Source organism: Cyprinus carpio, chromosome B14 (assembly GCF_018340385.1).
Source record: "Cyprinus carpio isolate SPL01 chromosome B14, ASM1834038v1, whole genome shotgun sequence".
Lineage (NCBI taxonomy): Eukaryota > Metazoa > Chordata > Actinopteri > Cypriniformes > Cyprinidae > Cyprinus > Cyprinus carpio.
Window position 1 is genome coordinate 10999048 of NC_056610.1, and position 26840 is coordinate 11025887.

The 26840-nt window shown below is 43.7% G+C and overlaps 1 protein-coding gene across 1 annotated transcript; it reads left to right on the forward strand.

Moving 5' to 3' along the window:
* Positions 1 to 941: 941 nt before the first annotated feature.
* Positions 942 to 24360, forward strand: LOC109101926 (trafficking protein particle complex subunit 11-like). Its single transcript, XM_042738045.1, has 30 exons — positions 942 to 1104; positions 1565 to 1776; positions 1943 to 2112; positions 2574 to 2644; positions 2732 to 2846; positions 7767 to 7866; positions 8127 to 8200; positions 8286 to 8382; positions 15691 to 15824; positions 16277 to 16424; positions 16506 to 16599; positions 17352 to 17431; positions 17612 to 17690; positions 17794 to 17848; positions 17954 to 18099; positions 18182 to 18243; positions 18396 to 18528; positions 19138 to 19246; positions 19321 to 19516; positions 19610 to 19795; positions 20064 to 20214; positions 21001 to 21122; positions 21216 to 21335; positions 21505 to 21565; positions 21778 to 21939; positions 22029 to 22140; positions 22337 to 22428; positions 23042 to 23175; positions 23555 to 23722; positions 23969 to 24360. The coding sequence occupies exons 2-30, from the start codon at positions 1573 to 1575 to the stop codon at positions 24008 to 24010; spliced, it is 3417 nt and encodes a 1138-aa protein (XP_042593979.1). The 5' UTR covers positions 942 to 1104; positions 1565 to 1572; the 3' UTR covers positions 24011 to 24360.
* Positions 24361 to 26840: the final 2480 nt, after the last annotated feature.

Here is a 26840-nt window from a genome sequence, read left to right on the forward strand (position 1 = left end):
TATATATATATATATATATATATATTTTTTTTTTTTTTTTTTTTAATGTTTATTTGACAGGGACAAACGCATAGAACATTGCTTTATAAAATACAAAGTAGATGCCATGCATACAGGTTTATAGCCATGACTAGTTTGCAACCCCTGTCCCTGGTTAGGCTTGTAAATTTAAAAACAGAAATTACAGAGTATTGAATTAAAAATTATTACTGTTAAAATACATACAATAAATACATCCCATACATAAAATAAGATACGGGCTTAAATAGATGTAGATTTATCAATACAAAAACACGAAAGTATGCATATGTCTGTGCATGCTAACATATGCAACTTTATGTTTATCTCTATATTTTATATTTGTTCTATAAGTCTTTGTAATATATTTATACCTAAACAATAATACTATTAAAATTATTATACAATCTTAGATATTTATACCTAAATATTGTTATTATTATTATTATTATACAATTATTATTATTATTATTATTATTATTATTATTATTATTATAATACAATCTGTCGTAGTGGTGCTTTAAAAAAATGTAAAAATAAAGAATAAGGTAACTTACATATTCTCTATATCTTTGTAATGTATACATTTGTTTTGGTACTGTAATGTTATGATGGCTGTTTTTGTTTGTTTGTTTGTTTTTTGTGTTTCAGTGAATTTGATATGACAGTAACTATTACAATAACTCTACATTACTGTATTCTAAGTATATAAAACAACCTCATTAAACAAACACACATTAAAAATATTATTCCTCATCAGGAAGCATGCTGATTTCGGAACCGCGTACTAGCATACTACTCTTCCTATTTTTGCCATAAAAAGATGTGCTAAAAGTAATGAATAGTAGGGTGGTATGCGGTTTCAATATTAGTCTGTGAAGTGGCTGTAAGCGCGACACGAGTCCTGCAGGTGGCGGTAAAGAGACGCGTCTGCTGCAAAACGAGGCGAAAAGCCGCCGAAAGAAGAAGCAGTCATATGTTATGATGAAGGTGGGGTTTACTTTGAATTAAAAACAAGAGCAGCACATAAATGTAACGTTAGGCAAGCCTGCTGAAAACCGAGCAAAACACTACTTGAATCTAAAGGTAAATACATCCAAGCTCATAGACTAATATTTACTTGTTATAAGTGACAGCGCTGCGCATGTTAATGTTGATTAACAGGCTGTTACTGAGCGTTAGCTTTAGCATTCACGGAGTAGCGTCAGCTGTCACGGGTGACAATTGAAGGATTCAGATGCTTTGCAGTTTATCCTTTGACGGTTTGCAACAAAAATGTCATTAGATTTATCATATATAAAAAAATAATAAAATAAAAAAAGATTAATATGTGTATTTGTCAGTGTGTCGTTTATTTCCTGTCTTCATATCCCGAGATTTCTGTTTGTTCAAGTCACTGTCTGCAGGATCCTTGAACATAGACCATGGTCATATATCTCCAATGAACAACCAATATCAGATGAAAGAGACGTCTTCGCAACCTATACTTGCCTCTTAATGCAGTCTGTATTATTGACCTGATTTGTGTTTATTTTGTGCTGGTCAGGTGGCATCATGAGTCCAGCTCAATGGGATCTTCCCCCAGAGCTGTGCTGCAGGCCCGTGGCCTTTGTGGCTCTGACAGGACTAGACGTGGTTTATAATGCCATCCACAGAGCCATATGGGATGCCTTCTGTGCCAACCGGCGGGCGGACAGAGTGCCCATCTCTTTTAAAGTTCTGCCCGGAGACAACGAGTATCCAAAGTGCAGAACCAAGGTGAGACAAAAGAGCTTTGAAACCTTCTAAAGATATTTAATAATAATAATAATAATAATAAATGCTTTATGGTGTTTATAAATAATTATTATAATTTTTGAACACTACTGGGCTGTTGGGTTACTGTGTTGACTTGGTTTGCAAACACACTTTCTTTTTATGTTAGAGAACATCATATGAGTGGTACATCCCTAAAGGGATACTGAAGACGGGCTGGATGAATAAACATCTCAATCTGGTGCCTGCGCTGGTCGTGCTGTTTTATGAGCTGGACTGGGATGATCCACAATGGAAGGAAAAGCAATCCGAATGTGCAACCAAAGTGGAAATTGTCAGGTATTGTTTTATGAAAGGTCACAATGCTCAATTTGGTGTTATTATTAAACTATTAAAATAGTTCTTGGTTATTGAAGTAAAGCTGATATAAAATAAATATGAATATTAGATAAAAAAAAACCTCAAATAAATAATTTGAAGAACTAAAATTACTAGCTTTTAGTTAACTGAATTTAAAAATTAAAAAGACAAAAAAAAATGTCAAAGGCAAAATTAAAAAGTTACTAAACTAAAATGTAAAATATAAAAATGAAAGCTAATTCAAATAATAAAAAAATACATAAAATTAAAAAATATAATAGTATGTAAATAAAACTAAAATAGCACGGGAAGATAGAAATGCATTGTTTAATTTTGTAGCAGAATCCAAAACTCTTGGGTGAATAGACATTGGGACAGATCCTAACAGGTGTTTTTTGTTCTTGTTGTTTGCTGCACTGAGATATATCTGTTTCTCACAGGACAAGTTTACAAGGAAGAAACACGAAGGTCGCTGTTGTTTTGATTCAGAAGAAAACTCCTCTCCCACCAGGTATCACAAAACTGAAATCCATGATTCAGGAAGTGCAGTGTATGTCTTGAGCAGATGTTGATGGCTGAAGGTGTGGTTGTGTCTCAGGTGAAGATCTGGTGGCATCTGAGAGGGCTTCTGCTCTATGTGGTGCCTGTGACCTGTCTGGGAAGTCCCTGTTTGTCCTGCCCCATACGGACCACCTGGTGGGATACATCATTAGGTCAGAGTCTATCTAGATGCAGAGTGTGTGTTCATTATGCCTGAAAGATAAATATCACTTTTTATTTATATATTATAAATATGTTAATAAATTATAATAAAATGCCAGTGTACAATAGCATAAAATGACTGTTTTTGTACAGCTAAAATAACTTGAAGCATATCTACACACATTCAGCCTCACACATTCAGTTACAAATGGCTGCACCCTTTCTTCTATGTTAAAAATATGGTTGATATAGCCTCAATCGCAGCCTAGATTACATGACTTTGTGTGTTATATATTTATATGCCTGCAGGTTGGAAAACGCATTCTCCCTTATCGAGTCGGTCTCTCGACATTACGTATGGGGGAAATCCATTTCCTCGAAATTATGAAGTCTGATTGAATAACTCTTTTGCTTGCAAATAGCCAATGGCGCCCCCGCCCTCACCTGATTGGCTGACAGCCCTCAATATAGGTGACGGCGGGCGCCAAAAAACCTCAGAATCTTTTTTCTTCACTTGAGTCTGGTTTCGCCGTGGATTCACGCATTCAGAGCGGAATATTGTGGAAAATTATCCCCTCTCGCGTTCCGGCGATTTTCTCTTAAAATGTCACTTTGCCGCATGTGTGGTGGGCCCATTGATTTCCCGGACACATACAAACAGTGTGTGCTATGCCTGGGTCGGGCTCACGCAGAGGCGGCATTCGAAGGTTCGGGATGTCGTGCCTGTGAGGAGCTTCCCATCAAGATCCTTCGTGCAAGGCTGGCCGTTACCCGTAACGGTGGCCCTGTATCTCCTGCCTCTCCCCCGTCCGCTGCCGTCGAGCTGCGAACCGAGAGACTGCAGAGAGCTCCGTCCACGGATTCTGTTGAGGTACTGGCGTCGGCCCAACGCCCACGCCATCCTCACGTGGAAGATCCCCTCTACGAATGCCTCTGACCCGGGAGCGTGGTCCGAGGCCCCGTCTGAAGCCGTCCCCCACATGGAATTGGAGTGGACAGCCCCCAAGGAGTTGCCGTCTAAGAGATGGATGGACGGTTCCTTCCTCGGCGCGGGCCGTCAGGCTGATGCCCCGCAGAGACCCGCGCCCTTTTTCTCTGAGGTCCACGAGGAACTCACTCGGTCATGGCGCTCCCCTTACTCAGCCCGAGCCCATGCACAGGGGACCCAGCTGCTGACGACGGTGGAAGAAATTAGGGTACGCGCGACCGCCTCCCGTCGAGGATGCTATCGCGGCCCACCTGGCGTCTTCTCCTGGCTGGAAGACCGCCTCTTTGCCTTCTAAGCCATGTCGAGCTACTGCTCACATCGCCGAGAAGGCATACATCTCGGCTGGACATGCAGCATCTGCCCTCCACACGATGGCAATCCTGCAGGTCTTCCAAACTTGGCTTCTGGGGTCCCTGGACGAGGGAAGCCCGGACCCAGAGTCACTCAGGAAGCTGCGCACGGCGGCGGATCTCGCTCTCGGGCGTCGAAGAAGGTCGCACAGGGAATCAGCCGCAATATGAGCAGCCTTGTGGTCCTGCATCGCCATCTGTGGCTGACGCTGTCCGGCATGCGCGATGCCGAAAAGAGGGGCAGTTCCTGTATGCGCATCTTAGACCTGAGATTACTAAACAAAGCGCTCGCGAAACGCACGTTCAAGATGATAACGGGTGAAGCAGATCCTCGCGCACATTCAGCCCGACGATTACTTCATTGCAGTGGATCTGAAGGATGCGTACTTCCACATCCAGATGGCCCCACATCACAGGCGCTTCCTGCGTTTTGCATTCGAGGGTGTGGCATACCAGTTCAAAGTGTTGCCGTTTGGGCTCGCTTTGGCCCCCCGTGTATTTACAATGTGCATGAATACAGCGCTCGCTCCCCTGAAGCTCAGTGGAATGCGCATACTGAAACTATATATATTTATCTCGACGACTGGTTAGTCATCGCGCGGTCGAGAAGCGCTCTCGAGGAACACAAAACACAGACTCCTCGCCCCCACCTGACAGGTTTGGGGGCTGTCTTTGAACATTCAGAAGAGCACACTGCAGCCGAGCCAATCTATCACATTCCTGGGTATGATACTGGACTCGCGCACTATGATCGCGAATCTGTCAGAGCCGAGAATCCAGTCGATTCACAAGCCCTCTTCGTTCAAGGCAGAGCTATCCCCTTAAGAACGTTTCAGAGGTTGCTCGGTCTGATGGCGGCTGCAGCCTCCGTCTGCAGACTGGGCTTGTTGCACATGAGACCGCTTCAACACTGGTTACAGGGCCGAGTGCAGCCGCGGGCTTGGAGAGCGGGAACGGAACGCCTTATAATGCGTTCATATCTCGAGACTCTGGCGCCTTGGTTCGGCACGACCATATTCAAGCAGGGTGGTGCTATGGGCAGAGTGGTCAGACATGTAGTGGTCACTACGGATGCATCACTATCGGGCTGGGGAGCCCTATGCGATGGCAGACCAGCATTCGGTACGTGGGCAGGGGACCAGACGCGCTGGCATATAAACTGCTTGGAGATGGAAGCGGTTCATCTAGCGCTGCAGAGTTTCCTTCCGTTCGTGGAAAGACCGTCATGTTCTCATCAGAATGGACAACACGGCGGTGGTTTCGTACATCAATCGCCAGGGAGGTTTGCGTTCGCGATCCCTGCAGGGATTAGCGAGACAGCTGCTGTTATGGACGGACAGGATACTTCTGTCGATTCGAGCAGTACACGTACCGGGCAGTTTGAATTGTGGCGCGGACATGCTGTCCAGGGACGGCATTGTACACAGAGAATGGAGGCTCCATCCGCAAACGATAAATATGATCTGGAATCTGTTTGGCAAAGCGGAGATCGACCTCTTTGCGTCGCAGGAGAACACCCGCTGCCCTCTGTACTTCTCGCTGACAGCATCCCCCCTGGGGGGAGAGACGCGCTGTCGAGCCGCTGGCCCAAGGGACGGAAGTATGGTTTTCCCCCAGTCAAGTTAATGCCGCTGGTGCTGCAAAAGATCAGGGAGGAGAGATGTGCATTGATTCTGGTAGCACCCAAATGGCCCAACCAGCCGTGGTTCCCGGAACTGGTGAACATGTCGCGCCTTCCCCCGTGGCGGATCCCGCCGAGAAGGGACCTTTTATCCCAGGCGAGGGGCACCATATGGCACCCCAACCCAGAGCTTTGGGACCTACATGTGTGGCAGATCAGCGTGGAGTATATCAGCGAGTGCCGCAGACAATAGCAGAGGCTAGAGCCCCTTCGACGAGGCGCTTATACACTCTGAAGTGGAAAGTATTTGCTAACTGGTGTGTTGACAAAAAGGAGGACCCCAGGAGTTGCGATGTCTCCATTATTCTGACCTTCCTACAGGAACGTCTGGATGCTGGCAGTTCTCCATCTATAGTGAAAGTCTACATGGCTGCTATCGCCGTTTTTTCGTGACTTGTTAGATGGCCATTCAGTGGGGAGGCACCCCCTGATAACGAGCTTTTCTCCGGGGAGCTAGGCGGCTTAATCCACCCCGCCTTCGTCAGATGCCGGTCTGGGACCTGTCGTTAGTGCTTAGTGCGCTGTCCGACCCACCTTTTGAACCAGCCGAGTCTAGCGACCTTAAAGTGCTCTCATTTAAGACGGCGCTACTGCTCGCGCTAGCTTGCGGGAAACGAGTGGGAGACTTGCATGCCCTGTCAGTGAACAGCGCGTGTATGCAGTTTGGACCGGACGATTGTATGGTCAGACTTTTACCCAAACGTGGCTATTCGCCTAAAGTGCTCTCAACGCCGTTCAGAGCTCAGATAGTTACAATTCAAGCATTTTGCCCCGAGGAGGACAGTAATTCAGTGTCTCAGAAGTGCGCTTTGTGCCCCGTGCGTGCCCTGCGTGCTTATGTGAACAGAACTAGCCAGTTTCGAACTTCAGAGCAGCTTTTCGTCTGTTACGCGGGTGCCAAGAAGGGCAGCGCGCTGTCGAAGCAGAGGCTATCACACTGGATAGTGGAGGCTGTGCGACTGGCTTATGCTTCCCGGGGAACCGCCTGCCAGGTCGGGGTGCACGCCCACTCCACAAGGAGTTTGGCGTCGTCATGGGCTTGGGCGAAAGGCATGTCTAATCAGGACATTTGTTTCGCAGCGGGCTGGTCGTCTCGCAACACGTTTGCAGGATTCTATAACTTGGACATTCCTTCGTTCGCATCACATGTGCTGTCAGTGCAGGAGGAGGGAGTTGAGCAGTCATTGGACTAGGCTATGGGCACGCCCCGCCTGGCGCGTGCCCTAGCCATGGTTTCGACCAGGTCGTATAGACAGCGCAAGTTATTTAAGTAATAGCTGCGGTTGATGTATTCATTAGCTATCTAATGTGGCCCCCTTATTATGCCCGCATTATAAGCCGGCAGTGTATTCCCAAGCACCAACATATTGCTGCATTTTCCCCATATCACACCAGTGTTGGTTATCTGGGTGCACAGGATTACGATGGTGTAGGAGCCGATTTGGCTCGGTGCCAAGAGGTGTTTCAACCAGGTCCGGTACCCAGACCTAGAGCTAGCGCGTTGTTAGAATTAGTGCTTATGCTCTACTGTGGCTCGATGCGAGCTGGGCCGGACAGTTTTTCCCACACGGCGGGGGTTTTATTGTTCCCCATACGTAATGTTGAGAGACCGACTCGATAAGGGAACGTCTCCGGTTACTCACGTAACCTTAGTTCCCTGAGAGGAGGGAACGAGACATTACGTAACCTGCCGTGTGGAAAGCCTTCCAGCCTCATAGCTCTCGTTCAGTCGAAGATTCTGAGGTTTTTTGGCCATTGGCTATTTGCAAGCAAAAGAGTTATTCAATCAGACTTCATAATTTCGAGGAAATGGATTTCCCCATACGTAATGTCTCGTTCCCTCCTCTCAGGGAAATAAAGTTACGTGAGAAAACGAAAACGTTTTGTGTGTTATATATTTATATGCCTGCAGGTTGGAAAACGCATTCTACGAACATGCACAGACCTACTATTATAATGAGATCAGGAGAGTGAAATCTCACAAGGAGTTCCTCAATAAAACTACACACCAGGTAACCAGGAGCCTGACTGCAAATATAAAACCTGAATTTCTTTATAAGGAAGTTCTAAAGAGGCATTACAACAAGTGTAAAAAGCAAGAAATTAATTCAGGATTCTTTTGAATGCATAGTCTACTTGAAGATTATGGCATGCAGTTTCCTCTTTCTAAATAAGTAATTAACAAGTGTTATTTTTATTGTGGTTCTTAATTTATTATGTGTGGAAAAGCGCAACTTGCAAAATAATAACCTATGAATGCTGTGAATTCTAGTTGCTGTTTGTCAGGCACCAGTTTAAAATGGGCTTCTTCAGTGAACTAAAGCAGGACACTCAGAATGCACTCAAGTAAGTGCTGTTAACAGCAATTTTGACACCGCTATTTTGTATTTATTTATAATAACTCACATACATTCCATGCGCTGTCTTACAGATATTACAGGACTGCTTATAGCCTCGTTCATGAACTCAGAGCTCATGAAACCAACATGCTTGAGATCAAAACCATGGCTGGATTCATCAACTACAAGGTGAACTAGATGTTCTGAAGAAAGTGTGGATGGTGCTTGCATATTGCTTTGAGCAGTATTATTTTAGTAACATTGATATTGTCATTGTGTCATTGACAATATTTTGAATTCAATTTTTTGTGTGTTTTCATTTTAATTTTGATATGTTTTGTAATTGATACTGTTTGTGTATATATCTATATAGTTAAACCCCTGTGGCGAGGTGAAGAACTACACGACAACCGATGGACAGAGAAAATCCCCGAAGGGTGGATTTATTGATAACTTTGTGCTCTGAGTGAAGACGGTGCTCTCCGTAGTGCTCCAACTCCCTCGTGCTCTCTGGGTCTTGAGTGGTGGATCCCGTGCGGTGCTCTCCTGGTGGGGGCTGACGGTCACACGCTGCTCTCTGTGACAGAGGAGGAAAGAGTTAGGCTCTGTGTCGGGAGACATTGCTCACCATACTGCTTTCCTCCCCGGCTGAAGTAGACGTCTCTTCATGAGCTGCAGGTGCGGCCGCTCAGCCCGTGACGAGCTAGTGCCGGTGATTCCAATGTGTTGCCAGGGCGACGCTGACGAGCGCGCTCGGGACACACGTCACACTCCCCCCCCCCCCTAAGCGTCGACCTGCGCCTGCGCGAAAACAATGGGGAGATATGGGGAGGGTGGGGAGTGGAGCCTGACAGACCTGCGAAAGCTGCCCCTATCCTGGAGAGGCCGTCCGCGTTGGCGTTGGCTGTCCCCGCCCGGTGTTGTACGGTGAAGTGGAAGTCCTGGAGCGCAAGGAACCACCGGGTCACCCTGGGATTGGTGTCCTTTGCGCGGGCCATCCACTGCAGTGGCGCATGATCGGTCAGCAGGGTGAACCGGCGGCCGAGGAGGTAATAGCGAAGCTCCAGGACTGCCCACTTGACAGCCAAGCGCTTCCTTCTCCACGGCGGCATACCGTTGTTCGGTCGGGGTCAGCTTCCGGCTAATATAGATCACCGGGTGTTCCTCGCCGTCCTGGACCTGGGAGAGAACGGCTCCTAACCCGGTGTCTGAGGCGTCGGTTTGCACCAGGAAGGGGCAGGTGAAATCGGGGGCTCGCAGGACTGGCTCCGTGGTGAGGGCTGACTTCACCTGCTGGAATGCCTCTTCCGCTTCCGGACTCCAGCCTACCTTCTCGGGTTGCCCCTTCCTGGTCAGATCTGTCAGGGAAGAGGCTAAGGAGGAGAAGTTAGGGATAAAACACCGGTAGTATCCCGCCAACCCCAAAAAGGCTCGCACCTGGGTCTTGGTAGTGGGCCGCGGTGCCGAGAGGATAGCTGTCACCTTATTTTCCTGGGGCCGGATGAGGCCGCGACCCACGCAGAAGCCTAGGTACTTGACTTCGGAGAGAGCCAGGTGACATTTCCGGGGGTTGGCGGTGAGCCCCGCCCGGCGGAGTTCCAGCAGCACCCTCCGGAGCCGCTCTAAATGCTCCCCCCAGGTCTCGGAATGGATGACCACGTCGTCGATGTAGGCCGCGGCGTAGGCCATATGGGGCCTCAGCAGGACATCCATGAGCCTCTGGAAGGTGGCGGGTGCCCCGTGCAGGCCGAAGGGAAGGACCCGGTATTGCCAGTGGCCACTGGGGGTTGAGAAGGCTGTCTTGGGCTTGGCATCCTTAGACAGAGGGACTTGCCAATAACCTTTGGTGAGGTCGAGAGTCGATATGAACCGGGCCCTTCCCAGTCTATCCAGGAGCTCATCGACTCGGGGCATGGGGTAGCCATCAAATTCAGAGACCTCATTTAGGCGGCGGAAGTCGTTGCAGAACCGGAGGGTGCCGTCGGGCTTCGGGACCATTACGATGGGGCTGGACCAGGGACTCCGCGAGGGCTCAATTACCCCCAACTTCAACATCTCCTGTACCTCTGTCTCGATGGCGTGTCGCCGAGCCTCCGGGACACGATAGGGTCGCTGCCGGACGATAACTCCTGGTGGTGTTCAGACTTCGTGCTGGATGACGGTCGTCCGCCCTGGCAGGGGGGAGAACACATCCGAGAACTGACCGACCAGGTGCTGCAGTTCCGTCTTCTGGGCCGCGGAGAGATTGGGATCCATGCCTACAACCACGGGAGAGGTGGTGGCGAGGGCCGAGAGCTGGGGTCCGGTCCCCACCCAGCGCTTCAACAGATTTATATGATAGAGCTGCTCCTCTTTTCGGCGACCTGGTTGGCGCACTTTATAGGTGACGGGACCTACCCGTTCGGTGACCGTGTATGGGCCCTGCCAGCGTGCCAGGAATTTACAGGCGGAGGTGGGGACCAGAACCATGACGTAGTCTCCCGGCTGGAACTCCCGTGGTTGGGCGGCCCGATTGAAGAGGCGCTGCTGGTCTTGCTGGGCCTTGGACATGTGCTCCCGGACCAATGGCATGACCCTGTCGATCCGCTCTCTCATGGCCTTGATGTGCTCGAGGGTGGTCCGACCTACCACCGGCTGTTGCTCCCAAGCTTCCCGGGCGACATCTAGAAGCCCTCGGGGTTGGCGGCCGAAGAGGAGCTCGAAGGGCGTGAAGCCAGTGGAAGCCTGGGGCACCTCCCGGATCCCGAACAGCACATACGGGATCATTTGGTCCCAGTCGCGTTGGTCCTCGGCCACGACTCGTCGCAGCATTTGCTTCAGGGTCTTGTTAAACCGTTCCACGAGCCCATCCGTTTGTGGATGGTATACGCTGGTCCGGATCTGCCGGACTTTGAGGAGCTTGCAGAGGTCAGCCATGATCCGGGACATGAAAGGAGTGCCCTGGTCGGTCAAGATCTCCGCTGGTAGGCCAACCCGACTACTCAGTAGGAATACCTCCTGTGCGATGTTCTTTGCGGTGGCTTTGCGGAGGGGAATGGCCTCTGGGTAGCGGGTGGCATAATCCACGATAACTAGGATGTGTTCATGCCCCCGGGCGGACTTCGGCAGCAGCCCCACCAGGTCCATCCCGATGCGCTCGAAGGGCACCTCTATGATAGGCAGCGGGATCAGCGGGCTGGGGGGAGGAGTATGTGGCGATGTCCGTTGGCACGTCGGGCAAGCTTGGCAGTACCGCTTGACATCCCCCTCCAGTCCTGGCCAGTGGAAGCGATCCCGGATCCGTTGCGCGGTGTTTTGAGCGCCGAGGTGGCCAGCCATCGGGTGGGCATGGTCGAGTTCCAACACCGTCTGGACTTTGCTTCGCGGTACCACCAGCAACGTCTTTTCCTCCCCCCTTCGCTGCGCGACACAGAGCCGGTTGTAAATCCTCTCCTTCTGCCACCCGCACTTGAGACCAGCAATGCTTGAGGCGTTCGTCCCCGCGCTGCTCGTTGGCGAGCGTTCCCCCTCCCGCTATCTGCTGGAAGACATCAAAGAACAGGTTAGAGTTTTGGGAGGGGGACTCACCTCCTCGCGGGCTGTCCGATGTCAGCAGCGCGGGGCGTCGTCGAGGGCGCCTTGCTGATCTCCGGCGTCGGCGGTCCCCGGCCCGGCTAGCAGGCTGTGTGCTGGAGGTGAGGAGCTGATCAAACCCCGGCCAATCCCGGCCGAGGAGAACGGGGTACCGGTAGGTCCTTTAAGATTCCCACTTCGACGGGCCAGGAACCAGGTGTCGCGGTGATGGTCACTCGGCGTGCCGGTACACGCCTGGTATCCCCGTGCACGCACGTTATCGCCAGCCGGGCTCTGGAACCGGTTCTGGGCGGAAGGACAGTTGGTTGTATCAGGCTTACCCCGCTCCCCGAGTCGAGGAGGGCGATGAACGGACGGCCATTGATATGCACCTCGGCGGCGGGTTGTGCACTGAACAGCCTGCTAGCCATATCCGTCCTGGGGAGCGCGGCGGCTCGGTGGGCATCGGTTCGTCCTGGGGGCCGGGAACCGCAGGCCTGCTCACGGGTCGCTGGGTGCCCTCCGGCGAGCGTCGCTCCTGGACCACCCTTCGGGGAAAAGGCGGCGCTCGCTCCCCTACCTCCCGGTGTTGGGCGGCCTCCGCCAGCTCAATGGCCTCCACGAGCTCGTCGAGATCGGTGGGATTCCTCATGCCAGCCCCTGCCTCAACGCGCGGGGGAGGGCGCGGAGGAGTCGGTCCATCACCACCCGCTCAGCTACCTTGTGTGCGGAGGGACCCCCTGTCAACAGCCAATGGTGGGCCAACCGGGTTAGTTCTGCCGCTTGGCCGCGAGCGGGCTGTCGAGCTCGATATGCCCAGTCATGGAACTGCTGCGCGCCGCACAGATTGGGGAGAGGCCTACTCGGCTCAGGATTTCCTTTTTCACCTCTTCATAGTCCCGGCTTCTCTCCGCCGTCATGGTGAAATACGCCCGCTGCGCTTCCCCGGTCAGCAGCGGCGCGAGAAGTCTGGCCCACTCGACCTCTGGCCACGCCTCCCGGATCGCGGTGGCCTCAAACATTTGCATATACATCTCCACATCGTCGTGCGCCGTCATTCGCGGCATCAGCTGTACGGCTTGGACACGGGGGTCAGGCAGCGGCGTGCGGTGGGCGGCGGTACAGAGGGCGGCGAGTTCGCGTTCGGCGTCTCCTTGACGTGAGGCCATGTGCTCCATTATTTGCTGCTGGCGGATGCTCACCTCGGTGAGGTGTTTAAAGCAGCTCTTCCATGCCGGGGGGGAGGAGCGGCCGCCTGGGGAAACAGAGCAGAGGGAACAAAAAACCAATGTCAACAAAACAACACTACATAAACAACATTTGCAATGTTTGTACGCAGTGTGGCGAGGTGAGGAACTACACGACAACCGATGGACAGAGAAAATCCCCGAACACCAGTGTGGCGAGGTGAGGAACTACACGACAACCGATGGACAGAGAAAATCCCCGAAGGGTGGATTTATTGATAACTTTGTGCTCTGAGTGAAGACAGTGCTCTCCGTAGTGCTCCAACTCCCCTCGTGCTCTCTGGGTCTTGAGTGGTGGATCCCGTGCGGTGCTCTCTCCTGGTGGGGGCTGACGGTCACACGCTGCTCTCTGTGACAGAGGAGGAAAGAGTTAGGCTCTGTGTCGGGAGACATTGCTCACCATACTGCTTTCCTCCCCGGCTGAAGTAGACGTCTCTTCATGAGCTGCAGGTGCGGCCGCTCAGCCCGTGACGAGCTAGTGCCGGTGATTCCAATGTGTTGCCAGGGCGACGCTGACGAGCGCTCGGGACAAAAAAAAAAATTAACAAATATATATATATATATATATATATATATATATATATATATATATATATATATATATATATAGCCTAAAATGACACTAATTTCTATATAGTTTTAGGGGTTTTAGTTTTAGTTATTTTAGTACTTTAACCCTCATCCGTCCCTTCCAAACCTATAACAAAAGTGTCCCTTGTGGGTCAAAATGACCCGAAGGCCTAAAATGACACTAATTTTATTTTTTGTCCAGAAAGCTTATATTGGAAAGTTTTTGGTTATTTTTATTATATTTACCTTTTATTCGGGATATTTTAAAGAAAACATAAGCAAATAAACAGGTTTTGTACATTTTCACCAAAAAAAACAAAACAAAGAAAGACCCAATTTCTATCCTGTTTCATCAAAAACCAACAGATGGCCTTAGAATTGAGTCACTGAGTGTCTCTGATGCTATCTGGTGGGGAAAAATTACATAAAAATGCATTTTATGGTTACAGCCACTAGAGGGGCCTATAGAACCCTGTGGAGATTTTAAAACGAGCAAAACAAGTGAAACATGAGAAATGAGATCATCTTAAGGCTTCAATTTGGTTGTTTATCGATTAAAATATATATTGAAACATTACTAAATCCATATAAAAAAATATATATTCATACAATTTCATAAATATTAAATAAATATATAATACGTTTTTAAAAATATAAATATGATATAAACTCAATATCCCACAACAAAACACTCAAATTTAAATTCAAAAAATCTAAACAAAAACAAACAAAAAAAATTGAAAAAAAAGTAAATAAAACCCAAGCAGAAACAAAAAAATATGGCAGCGACACTTGTGTTACTTTTTTTATTGCACAAAACTAAACTTTCCTTTCCCAATTCAAACAAAACAAAAGTAAAGAAATCCCAGCACAATAAAAACAACACACCAAGATTTTTTAGATTTTTTTTTTTTTAAAAATCATTTTCGGGTCAAAATGACCGGAGGGACAGATTAGGTTTAAGTTGAAGTGCCCCTATTATGGGGTAATGAAAGGCTCATATTTTGGTTTTGGGAGTCCCCAACAACAAGTTGACATGCATGCGAGGTCAAAACCACTTTCATTGTTTTATAATATGCATTTATTTTTACCTTACTTGCTCAACAGCTCTAAACGATTCGCTCAACGATTAATTTTTCCAGACCCCTCCTTTGCGTGACTAATCTGCAGTGATTGGTCCGATTGGTCTCATTTTTATTTCATCATGCCTGTAATACCTGATAAAGCAGTTTTTGTGAGCGCAGTGCTGCTTTGTGTACAGCATTACCGGGGAAACCGCTATTTTTACCGCTCCAAAAGCGACACCTATTGGCAAAGAATGAATTTGCATTTTCATTCAGACCAAATCGAAAAGACCAACAAATGGGATAATGTTTCATGTTGACATCAACATGAAACAGCTTGGGATTTGTTTTAAAGCGGGTTATATGATGCGATTTCAAGTTTTCCTTTCTCTTTGGAGTTAGATAAGATCCCTAAAGTAGACTAAAGTCTCAAACCCAAAGAGATATTCTGTTTAAAAGGTAAGACTCGTCCATGCCCTCCTAATACTCCTCGTTTAAACAAACACCCACATGTCTACGGCACTGTGTGGGAAGATTTGCATAACACCGCCCAAATGTTCACGCAAAGAAAGAATGCGTAACTTTGATTCTCGCTGTAGTATTGTTGCTGCCGCCGGCATCATGTTGTGGAGATGCTGTGTATTTCTTTGCAAATGCAGAACTACTTTGTCTGTCCTTCCAAAAAAGAAGACAACTAGAAATCAGCGGTTAAGTTGTATTTACAATATAATACAATACAAAGAATAGAGTTATAAATGTACATACATTTTTTTTAAATACAACTTTGAAAAACTTTTGAGGATTTACGATGCTGATGACCGTTAAACGCGTCATCACAGACTTGTGAAAAGGGTCCATAGGGGCACTTTAAACTAAATGAAAATGAGAAATGTTGACAAAGCCAGTATGAGGTGTCATCTAAACAGCTGTAAACACCACACAGGAAACTGGCCAGAGTTCATTTCCTGTTCTCATTCTTTTCTAAGTAGCACCGTCACGTTCAGTTGTGTTTTGTTCAGAGTGTATCTCTTTACTGAGTGTCTACCGGTGGTCTTCTCTCACAGATCTGCAGGCTCTGCTTTCAGCACAACACCCCGCTGGATGCCATTGCTCAGTTCCGCAAACACATCGACCTGTGCAAGAAGAAGATTGGTAGCGCTGAGCTGGCGTTTGAACACACGGCCTGGATGTCCAAACAGTAAGATTCAACCCTGCCACCTGCACACATTTTTATTTCATGTTTTTGGACAAATCAGGATTTTAACTGTTTCAGGGGTTTTTAAAGTGTTTAATTGCAGATCTAAAAATGTCCATCTTTCAGTCAGAGTTTGATTGTATGATTAGTAGTTATGGAAATGTACATGTTGAGGGATTAATATTAAGAAGATCTCAAATGCAATAGACTTTATGAATATATAACATCTATGTAATGAGGTAAGAAAAACAAAAACAATGCACCAACTGACTCATTGCACAATGTTTGCACATGTTGCTCAACAAACCTAATACTTGGAGAGAAAAAATATTTTTTCTCAAGTTTAGAAATATATTACGTTTTATAATTCATTTGATAAGTGATTCCACTGATTGGTGAGCTCTGGTCTTGATTTTATACATGCACTCATTTGCTTGCTCCTTCTGTCTCTGTAGGTTCCAGTCGTTTGGTGATCTGTTCGATGAGGCCATTAAACTGGGCCTCACCGCTATTCAGACCCAGAACCCAGGTTTCTACTATCAACAGGCTGCTTATTATGCACAGGAGCGCAAGCAGCAAGTGGGGCAACTCTGTAGTCATGAGGTACTGCTACCCACAATGCATCATTAATGTTATCTGAGTTTATTTTAGTTTATGCAAAATCTCCAATTCTTAATGTTCCAGCCAGGCGTGGGCTACCCTGCACCTGACCCATTAGAGACCACCTCCGGAGCTCTAGACTTTTATGGACAGAGACCTTGGAGACAGGGACATCAGAGTGAGTGATGGCTTAAGAACCACTATAACCCTATCTGAATCATATGAATCCTGTCCAGAACATGTCATGTTAATCCCAAAATCCAAAGAAGCACACATTTTATTACATTGTACTATTGTATTTTATTATATTATATATATATATATATATAATATATATATATATTATATATATCATATATATATATTAGGGCTGTCAAATGATTAATCCACGAAATCACATCCAAAATAAAAGTTTTGTTTACATAATATATGTGTGTATACTGTGTATATTATATTATTAGAAATACAAACACATGCATGTATATATATTTAAGAAGAATGAGTTATGTTTCATATATTTATATATAATATAAAATATAAGAATAACCTGACTGTATACATGTAATATTTTCTAAATATATAATGTGTTATGTGTATCTTATATATACATAATAAATATACCCTGTACACATACTTATATTTATGTAAACAAAACTTTTATTTGGGATGTGATTAATCATGATTAATCATTTGACAGCCCTCCAATATATTATATATATATATATAATATATATATATATATATACTTGCCCCGTTCAATATTACAGTAGAACACAAAACACAAAATAATGTGATGTTTTTGAGATTAGAAATACAGTAAAATGGCATGAGTTGTTTCAGTCATGTATAAATTGAAAACCTGACTTATCCAGGTGTTATGTAGGTGTGTTATGTTGTCTTCTTTCTGACCCAGTGAACTTTAATCCTCAGGCATTGATCCTCCAGATTCTGAGAAGGAGAAACAAGGCATCCTCGCTCTTCAAGTTAAAGAGAGGGACATCCCTCATTCGGTGGGATTTTCTTAAATGCCTGTTATTTCATTATAAGTTATAAGTTCATGTTCATTTGTGAATTTGATGCAAATATTCAGGTCAGAAAGTATTGAGTTCTGAATTCTTTGAATAAACATTTTACAGATAAGAACCAACAGTATTTCTCTTCTAATGGTTGTATGTGTGTGTTTCTGTCAGGAGCTGATCATTGCTCTCCTCAGCAATGCTGTCGCTCAGTTTAAGAAGTACAAGTGTCCACGAATGAAGAGCCATCTCAGTTAGTCTAAAAACACACACATTCATCAGCCAGATTTTTTGTTCTGTATTTAAATGCATAGTAAATAATTTTTGTTCTCTCTATTTTCTGTTTCCCTCCACAGTGGTTCAGATGGGAGAGGAATATTATCATGCAAAAGACTACACCAAAGCATTAAAGTGAGTTAGATTCAGTATACTGTAAGTTTGACCTATACAAATTGAACTCTGCATGTGTCAATGGCTTGCAGCTGTGCATATAACTGTTGTATTCTGACTCCCCAGACTGTTGGATTATGTGATGTGTGACTACCGTACAGAGCGCTGGTGGTCTCTGCTGACGTCTATATTGTGCACGGCTTTGAAGTGCTCCTACCTCATGGGTCAAGTGAAAGACTACATCACCTACTCCATGGAGCTCGTGGGCAGAGGTACAGGAACAGCATGCATTGACTCTCAACTTCACCTCAATCGAAAGTTACTGCATTAACAGAAATATATGTGTGTGTTTAGCCTCCATCCTCCCTGAAGAGCAGAAGTCCAGGATTGAGAAGAATCTGATTAAAGTGCTCATGGTATGCATGGAAATATACCTCACAGGCCTGAGTGATACAGCTGGAAATAATCATATTTATGTTTGAAATATAATATCTTAATATTCTGAAAGTTCTGCTATAGATCGAGATATAGTGTTTATGATGCTGACATTTTATTTTATGATTGTCAGAATGAAGTCCCAGAGCCTGAACCGGACTGTGACCCGTTGTCTGTGAAGACGGCCCAGTCTCTGTGGAGTGATCGCATCTCTCTGGCCGGCAGTAATGAGTTCACCATTGAGGTCCAGGACTATGTGCCCTTTGGTAAACACTCAAAGAATATTCACTTTCCAGTCTTTTGGCCTGATTGATCATAATCATCGATTGGAGAACTGCAATCCTGGCCATAACCCCTATATTTAAATATATAGTTCACCCACCCCCCCACCAAAAATAAAATTAACTAATGTAATAATTGCTCCAAACCCGACATGAAAGATATCTTTTATGCTTATCAAGGCTGCATTTATCTGACAAAACGCAGTAAAAGAGTAATGTTGTGAAATATTATTCAAATTTAAAATAACATCATTACTCCAGTCTTTAGTGTCTTTAGTTTACATGATCCTTCAGAAATCATTCTAATATGCCACCTTGCTGCTCAAGAAACATTTCTTATTATTATCAATGTTGAATTTTTGGTGGAAACTGTAAAACAATTTTTTTTCATTATTCTTTTATGATCAGAAAGTAAAAAATTAATTTAAAGCATCCTTACTAGAATTTTTTTTTTTTTTTTTTTTTTTTTTTTTTATGTTACTGACCCCAAACTTTTGAACGGTAGCATATATATTATAGATTTATATATGTTGTTGTCTTCATGCTGTATTACTTAATGGAACAAAACGTAATGATATGTATGTTTATTTTCAGTTCAGTGCAAAGCCAAGTTCCTGTCCCCTAGTTTCCACATAGATGAGCCTGTCCAGCTACACGTCTATGTGAGAGCTGACTGCCCACATCCTGTGCTATACTCAAAACAATACACACACACACACACACACACACACACACAGTAATACACACACACACACACACACACACACACACACACACATGCACAACTCTTTTCTCAGTGGATGTTTTTGAATTGCAGGAGTATAACCAGTACTGTTTACTGGAGGACGCCTCTAAAGGGAAGGATATTCTAGAACCTTCCACCCAGGAGAACATGTGTCTTGTCCCAGGCAAAACCCGCAAATACTGCTTCAAATTTGTAGCCAAAACAGAAGATGTTGGAAAGAAGATTGAGGTGAAATATATCTTTTCATTCATTTAATTTCAACAGATTTAGTGGTGTCACAACTAATCACATAGTATGTTTTGTTTTATTTTTGTCTTTCAGATTACGAGTGTGGGACTCATGTTAGGCAGAGAGACGGCCCGATATGTCTATCTGAACTGGCGGGGTGGCTGGGGGGATGCTGCCTCTTCCCATGAGACTTTGCAGGCTTGCCGCTCCTTTAAGAAGAGGACACGCTTCCCAGAGCAGCAGGTTGATTGGGACACAGTTACTATACAGTCCAGCTTATATATATATATTTTATAAAATATAATTATTATATATATATATATATATATATATATATATATATATATATATATAATATATATATATATTTATATATATATATATATATATAATGTCATTATCAGTACAGTACAGAAATATTTGGTCAACATGAAATCAAAATGAACCTTATTTAATTTCTTAATACACATTCCAAGAAGCATTTCTTTAGTATACATTTTCACAATTATAAGCATAAAACAGCAATGTTTTCACATCATGCCCTTTTAGGATCATTTCCAGAGTGCCCAAAATCTCTGTGCAGCTGACTCACGAGCCTCCAGCACTGACCAATGAGATGTACTGTATGATTGTTACCATCCAATCAGGAGAGGACACTGTGGCCAAAGACATTAAACTTACTGCAGGCCTCAAACCAGGTACATACTGTGTTGTCTGGAACAAAAATCTCATTATGTTTTAGTAAATGCTTACTGCTTACAAAAGTAATAGCATGCCTCTCAAAAGACATGATTTGAGGTTTCATTAAGGGGTGCAATAACTAATAACTAAATTAGTCACATCTGCCCATCATGCATGAAAAACTTCCACCAGCCATTTCAAATTATACCACTGAATAACGCATTTCTGTGGATGAAATCAATCTAAATGAATCTAATAGTGGAAGAAACAGAGTGAGCTGCTTTGGGAAAGGTGCATGATCCAAGCTCCCCAAAACATGCAAATGCTTTATTTTAAACTTCAACTAATGCATTAGCGTAATGATTAAAATCCCCCGTCCAAAAATTAAATTTTACACATACATCCTCTTCTTTAAATATAACATACCCAATAAACAAACTCAATTTTTAATGATATATCCTTATCTGTAAATGTTACATATTCATGCAAGTGTTTCTATTTTGCATGAAGGCTCATCCTGAGAGTCTGCATTAAACTTCAGAATTTACTGAACAAGCGGCAGTGCTTCAAACAGACTGAACGCAGTATATAGGGAGAAAATTTATAAGCAGCGCAAAAATATTCATTTTACTGAAATATCTGTTAGTGGATGTTTAATTTAGGTTTAAAAGTCAACCTGTAATTCAAGCGTTTTATGATAGTAACTGTAAAATCTGGTCCAGACCGTCAGTTTTGATCGATTTAATGTGTCATTGTTGGCTTTTAAATATATATATGTATTTGTGTGTTTGTGTTTCAATTAGGTCAGGATGCCAATCTCACACAGTCAACCCAAATCACACTAAACGGCACTGAGGTGTGTGATGATTCTCATCCTGCCCTGCTTCCTGACATTCCCCTCGGAGATCTGCATCCTGGACAGAAGGTGCTGAGTTTTACAGATTTAATTGATTAAAACTGGTCATCAGCTGATCTTGAGTTCAGTGTAATGATGTGTACATGTTTTCTTGTGTTTCAGATTGTGAAGCCCCTGTATATCCACTGCGTGAGCACTGGATCCAGAATATTACTGTTTCACGTGGCTTATTCTGTGAGTGCCACGGTCGAGGGCAAGGACATCACCTGCAAATGTCACAAAGTACGCAGAATCCCAACACCCTGTCATCGAAAAACCCATGCACTTGCTTGTTGAATACTACGGGAAAGATTTTGTAAAGATTATGTCAGAGCCAGACGTAAACTTCACCCCAACCTATTTTCTTGAGGCATAATCTATACACAGTTATTTGTTTGTTCTTCGCCTGCAGGATGAAACTGTTACATTAGAAACAGTTGTTCCATTTGAAGTGGCAATGAAGTTTGTGTCCAGAAATAAAAGATCAGAGAAAATATAAAAAAACTCTCACAATATACACAAAATCACATTTTTCTAAAAACCACACACACATACACACCCATAAAACAAAAAAAGATATTTTTTATATGAAAATAAGATGAATAAATGATGACAGGCGTTTCATTTTTGTGTCCAGTTTTAAAAACACATATTTTGTAAGGTTGGTATAGTTTTATGTGTGTGTGTCAGTTTGAGCATTTGGAGCGTGTGTACGTGGACATCCCCTTCTTGTTGATGATGGATATTTTGAGCGCGTCTCCGTGGCCGATCGAGTTGGTGAACAGTGAAGTGCAGCTGGCCTCCAGTATGAATGCCATCGATCAGCCCCAGAGTCAGGTAGAAGGAGGTGGGAGAACTTTATTTCTGATGGTGGTATTTTTTAGAAAATACATTTATTTAGGGCCTGACTGTAATTCATTTCTGCTGTGTGTCCAGTCACGCTTCAGACCAGTGAATGTGCCAGTGAGTGTTTCCTGCTCAAATGTCCTCCTGTTCAGAACGGCACCAGTACTGTGGCATCTGGACACTACATCATTTCCTGGAAGAGGTGACAGCACTCTATTTACTCGTACTTTTACCCTATATATTACATGCAAGTGATGACTTTCCTTTTCTCATGCTATTATCCTATGAGCCAGTTTTTATAAAGAATGTTAAAGTGTGTACATTCATAACTTGCTTAAATAAATACTCTGTAAAAGCACACAGCTTTTAATTTCCTGTATAACCTTTTTTTAATCCAGAAAGTCAACATTTGCTGAGACATCAGTTGTGAGAACGATCGTTACTCTGCCACATGTGATGGTCGAGAATATTCCACTTTATGTTCATGCAGGTCAGTCTGTTTTTATATTAGAATCAGTAGTATAGAAGTAACAGCAGAAGACACTGCGGAGAAGCTCTACACAGCAAACATTGTAAAATAAAATGACCTCACTTAGTTAGTGCTAGTTCTGACAACATTATCTTGCCTCCTTTGTTGCAGTGAAAAAGACTGTTGTTCTTCTTTCCACTTCATTGACTGGTAGCTAAATTCACTGTTGGATCAGATTACACTAGCTAGTTTCACTGTTTAGATGCACTCAAAACGTAGCATGCTGAGGACATCTGCTGCTTAAAGCTGTGTAAATGCAACAAGAAGCTGAAATTGATACTGACTCATGAAAGTATGAATAAAATTTGTCTTCAAAAACTAAACTCTTTAAGCCGAGAGACATATTCTCCAAACTCCTTTTGTCTCAAATACCCAAAAGCATCTGTTTTTGTGTAATTTTGTGAAATGAAAATTAGCAGCAGGTCACTTACATCCATTTTCATTACTTTGAAAATGCAGCACATAAGCTTAGAATTAAACAGACTGTAAGCGTTGGCTGGTGACCATGCAAATATAGTTATAATTGTTGTTATCATTCTTGCTGTGAACAGACATTTACCCTCTTATGTTCTAGAGCTGCCATCGTTTGGTCGTGTGCGTGAGTCTTTACCTGTTCGGTACCATCTGGAGAATCGAACCGGGCTGGTTCAGGATGTCGAGATCACCGTGGAGCCCAGCGATGCATTTATGTTTAGTGGACTCAAACAGGTCAGTGCAGAAGGTGGCTTCATGTTTCCTTCACTTACATTTTATTTGATGAATACTAAACTAAATGGATATATTTTAGAGCATCTGGGTGTGTTTTTCCCTTTTCACATTTATTTCAACAATAAAGAAACTTTTAATATTTCTTAATAAAAACACATAATGGAAAAAACACATGGAGATGATCCAGAGTAAATTCACTCACAAATAGTCTCAGGGTGTCTGAAAGTTATACAGAGTGTGAAGCAAAATTCTCTTAGAAGTGTAATCAAACAAGTAGCAAATAAAATAAAAATGTGTTTGTTCTTCTTTACACACTGATTATCAACAAACCCACAACCCTTAAACTTCTATTCCAACTGCCACTCACGTCTGTGTGCAGGTGCGAATGAGGATTTTGCCCGGTGCAGAACAGGAGATGTTGTATAATTTCTATCCTCTGATGGCGGGATATCAAGTCCTTCCTCAGCTCAACATCAACCTGCTGCGCTTTCCAAACATCTCCAATCAACTGCTACGTCGCTTCCTGCCTTCACGCATCTTTGTCAAGGTCATTTTTTTAAACACGCCTCAATTTTATCCATCAAATGAATCTTGATGTCAGATAATGTTGTGTACCAATCAGAATTGAGCTGAGCATCCTGTGAGTGTGACCAGTTCCATTCAAATTCAAACTGAATTAAATGGGAGCCATTTTTTAAATTCTGCCCAAGCCTAATGGATGAAACTAAATTTGTGTGTGAGAATGTTTCAAGTGTGTAATGGTCGCTGTTTCGTGTCTGTTCTGATTTCTCAGCCTCAGGGCAGAAATGGAGACACTTCCATAGAAGCAGCGTGAGGAAGAGAGGAGCACATCTCCAAACTCAGAAGCATTGTCATGGATACTATTGCAGGATGAAGGCTGAACATTCCTCGGAGAACACCTGTTTACAGCTTAATGATTTGAATTGTGAATGAAATATTAGGGATTTCAGTTGATTTTGTTGTGTCTAGATTGTTGCTTGTCAAACAAGACTGAAATGATGCTTGCATAATAACAGATTTCATCTACATTACTCATATTCTCTAAAATGTTCATGAAAATAACCTTGTAACTAAACTAAATAACTGCTAAATAATGTTAGAAATCATTAAACTGACATGAAACTAGCTGTTGAATAAACTTTTTTTTTTTTTGCTTCATTGTCATGAAGCTGTTGGTGGTTGTGGATTGTGACCCTCAAGAGGTGCTCTGTGATTGGACAGAAGTGTAGAAAATCTTACCATTTGTATACACTATACAATATTTTTATATTTGATTATACATTTTAATTGCACAAACCTTCATTAATTCAGCCATTTTTAATCATCTTACTGTGGATGATTAAAAAAACATAATAAAAATACTCCAGGATTCAATCCGACCGTATGAACATTTGTTTGACTTGTGGAGGTAAAAAGAAAGTTGATCCTAAACAGAATCCAGAGCACTTCTCAGCTGGTTTCAGATAAAGTTTAGTTCAAATTTGGTTTGAAAGTTTGTGCAGTACATCTCATCAGCCTTATCATATAGAATTGTAATTTCAAGGTAAACTATTCCTTTAAAATCAGTTTACTCTGTAGGCAACCTCACATTTAGGTAAGAAAAATACATTGATTGTACAATACAAACTTGCTGGGTTCCTATAAAGCAAAACAGGTGTCAGAGTTTGATTTTGTTTCCTAGGTGATAAGTGTCTTTGTTCTCGTATCCTCTTTTTTTACGGCTCACAGACTCGGAAACAAACCAGGTTATGTGAGGTTATGGCTACTTGGTTTTTCAGTCACCCAACACTCTTTGGCTTCTATTAAACATATTACCTTACAATGATGTGGACGTGTGGGAGAGTTTGTTTGACAGGAGGAGGAAATGAATGTCTGAAAATTGTCAGCATGAGAAAGCCCAGATTCCTTAGTCTGTCTAAATCTGTTAAACCATTGTTATAAGATTCATGAAGCTTTATTGGCATGAAAATAGATTAACTAATCCAGAGATTTAATAATATACATTGACAATTTGTCTGTTAGCAGGGTCTCACAATGTTTGAGATTTTTGGGATTTGATTTCTGTTTGGGTGAATGTCACAAATCATGTCAAGCTGTAAGGTCGTTTTTCACCCTTACACTAAGAGGGAAAAAATAATAGTATTTAGAGAAATTGAGACTATTTTAAGCAACTCTTGCCTCTAAATTCCAAATTATCAAAAAAATGAAAAAAACAAAATACAAATTCTAACCAAAATAAATAACAGAAACTCAATCTTATAACAAACCACTTTCTGTGTGTGTATATATATATCAGGGATGAAAATTAACTTTTTTGTCCACTGGCCACTGTGACTGCTGGATTTCAAAATCTACCAGCCACTCAATGTTGTTACCAGCCACTTTCTTGTTTTTAACGGACAATGTGTAACTGCATGTGAAAATTAATACTACAAGATCTACAATACTTAAGCAGTTTATTTAATCTCAAATCTCAATGAAATACTGACATTTTCTCTTTCTCTCTTATACACACACAAACCATGAACTGACATACATTTCATTAAATGAGTAGGGCAGATTAAACAAAAAACTCTACCCATCCTATCCACTCCCGGTCCAATTTACTCCTGCTCATCAGAATCAAGTTTCAGAGGTGCTTTCCTGAGCGTTCTTCTTCCCCTCCATGAACTGTGGCCTTCTAGGCCGGATGCTAGCCTGATGCCAGAGCTGGATAGCAGGGGTGGGGTCATAATTCTCAATAGAGGGACTGGATAGCTGGACAGTCAGTAGGTCACAGAGGCTTCTTGATGTAAGACGGGACCTCCAGTCACTTTTCACTAACTTCATTTGATTGAAGCCTCTTTCACAGTCTGCAGTAGAGGCTGGTACGGTGAGAATGAGGTCAACCAGGCTGAGGATGTCGGGGCACTGCGGTTGCAAAGACCTGTTGATATCTGGCCAGGTCTTCATGTGGAGACTCTCTCCCGTCTCATACAGTCTGGTCTTGAGAATGGTCCACTGATCTGGGATGAGCTCAACAGCAACCCCCGAGGATTTCAGGATGCTCTGGAAGTGTGTAGTTAATTCCTCCACTTCTGTTTCACCAAATTCTGAAAAGAGACGGACATAATGAAACAACATTGAGTTATATGCTTTCATGACTTTGTAGATGAAATGTTATGTATGAACCCAAACCACATACCTTGATTAGATTAACTAACTTTGTAGCTTGGAGAATCCCTATGGTCATGTTGGTGAAGCAACTTTGCAGACTCTGCAGAGTTTGTCAAGCAGCTCAAACTTGGCCTTCATGACACGGTTTAGGATGCTGTCATCATTCTCGTGCTGCTTCATACAGTCTTTTAGCTTGGGCCCAGGTCTGTGGTACATTTACATTAGTAAGTTTATTTAAGATATTCAGCAAAGCAGCAAACACATTAACACAACTTTTCAGTTCTCACTCTGACACTCACCTGGTTTTGTATTTGGAAAAATAAACAATGAAAAGTAAAGTTAGAAGTAAATATATATAATATATATTTGAATTTTGTGTCTCTGGAACATATTGCCTTTGGCTGCTTGCCTGGCTGCTGTAGTGCAACATTTATTAATGTGTTTTCTGAACTCGGGGAGCATATCGCCATCTGCCCCTGGCTTGGATG

Bases quoted from the DNA above. Each gene is read 5' to 3' on its own strand.
- LOC109101926 (XM_042738045.1), top strand. From the start codon at position 1,573: ATGAGTCCAGCTCAATGGGATCTTCCCCCAGAGCTGTGCTGCAGGCCC. The intron at 18,529-19,137 runs GTAAACACTCAA...GTTTATTTTCAG, and splicing joins CCAGGACTATGTGCCCTTTG to TTCAGTGCAAAGCCAAGTTC. The intron at 21,123-21,215 runs GTGCTGAGTTTT...CTTGTGTTTCAG, and splicing joins ATCTGCATCCTGGACAGAAG to ATTGTGAAGCCCCTGTATAT.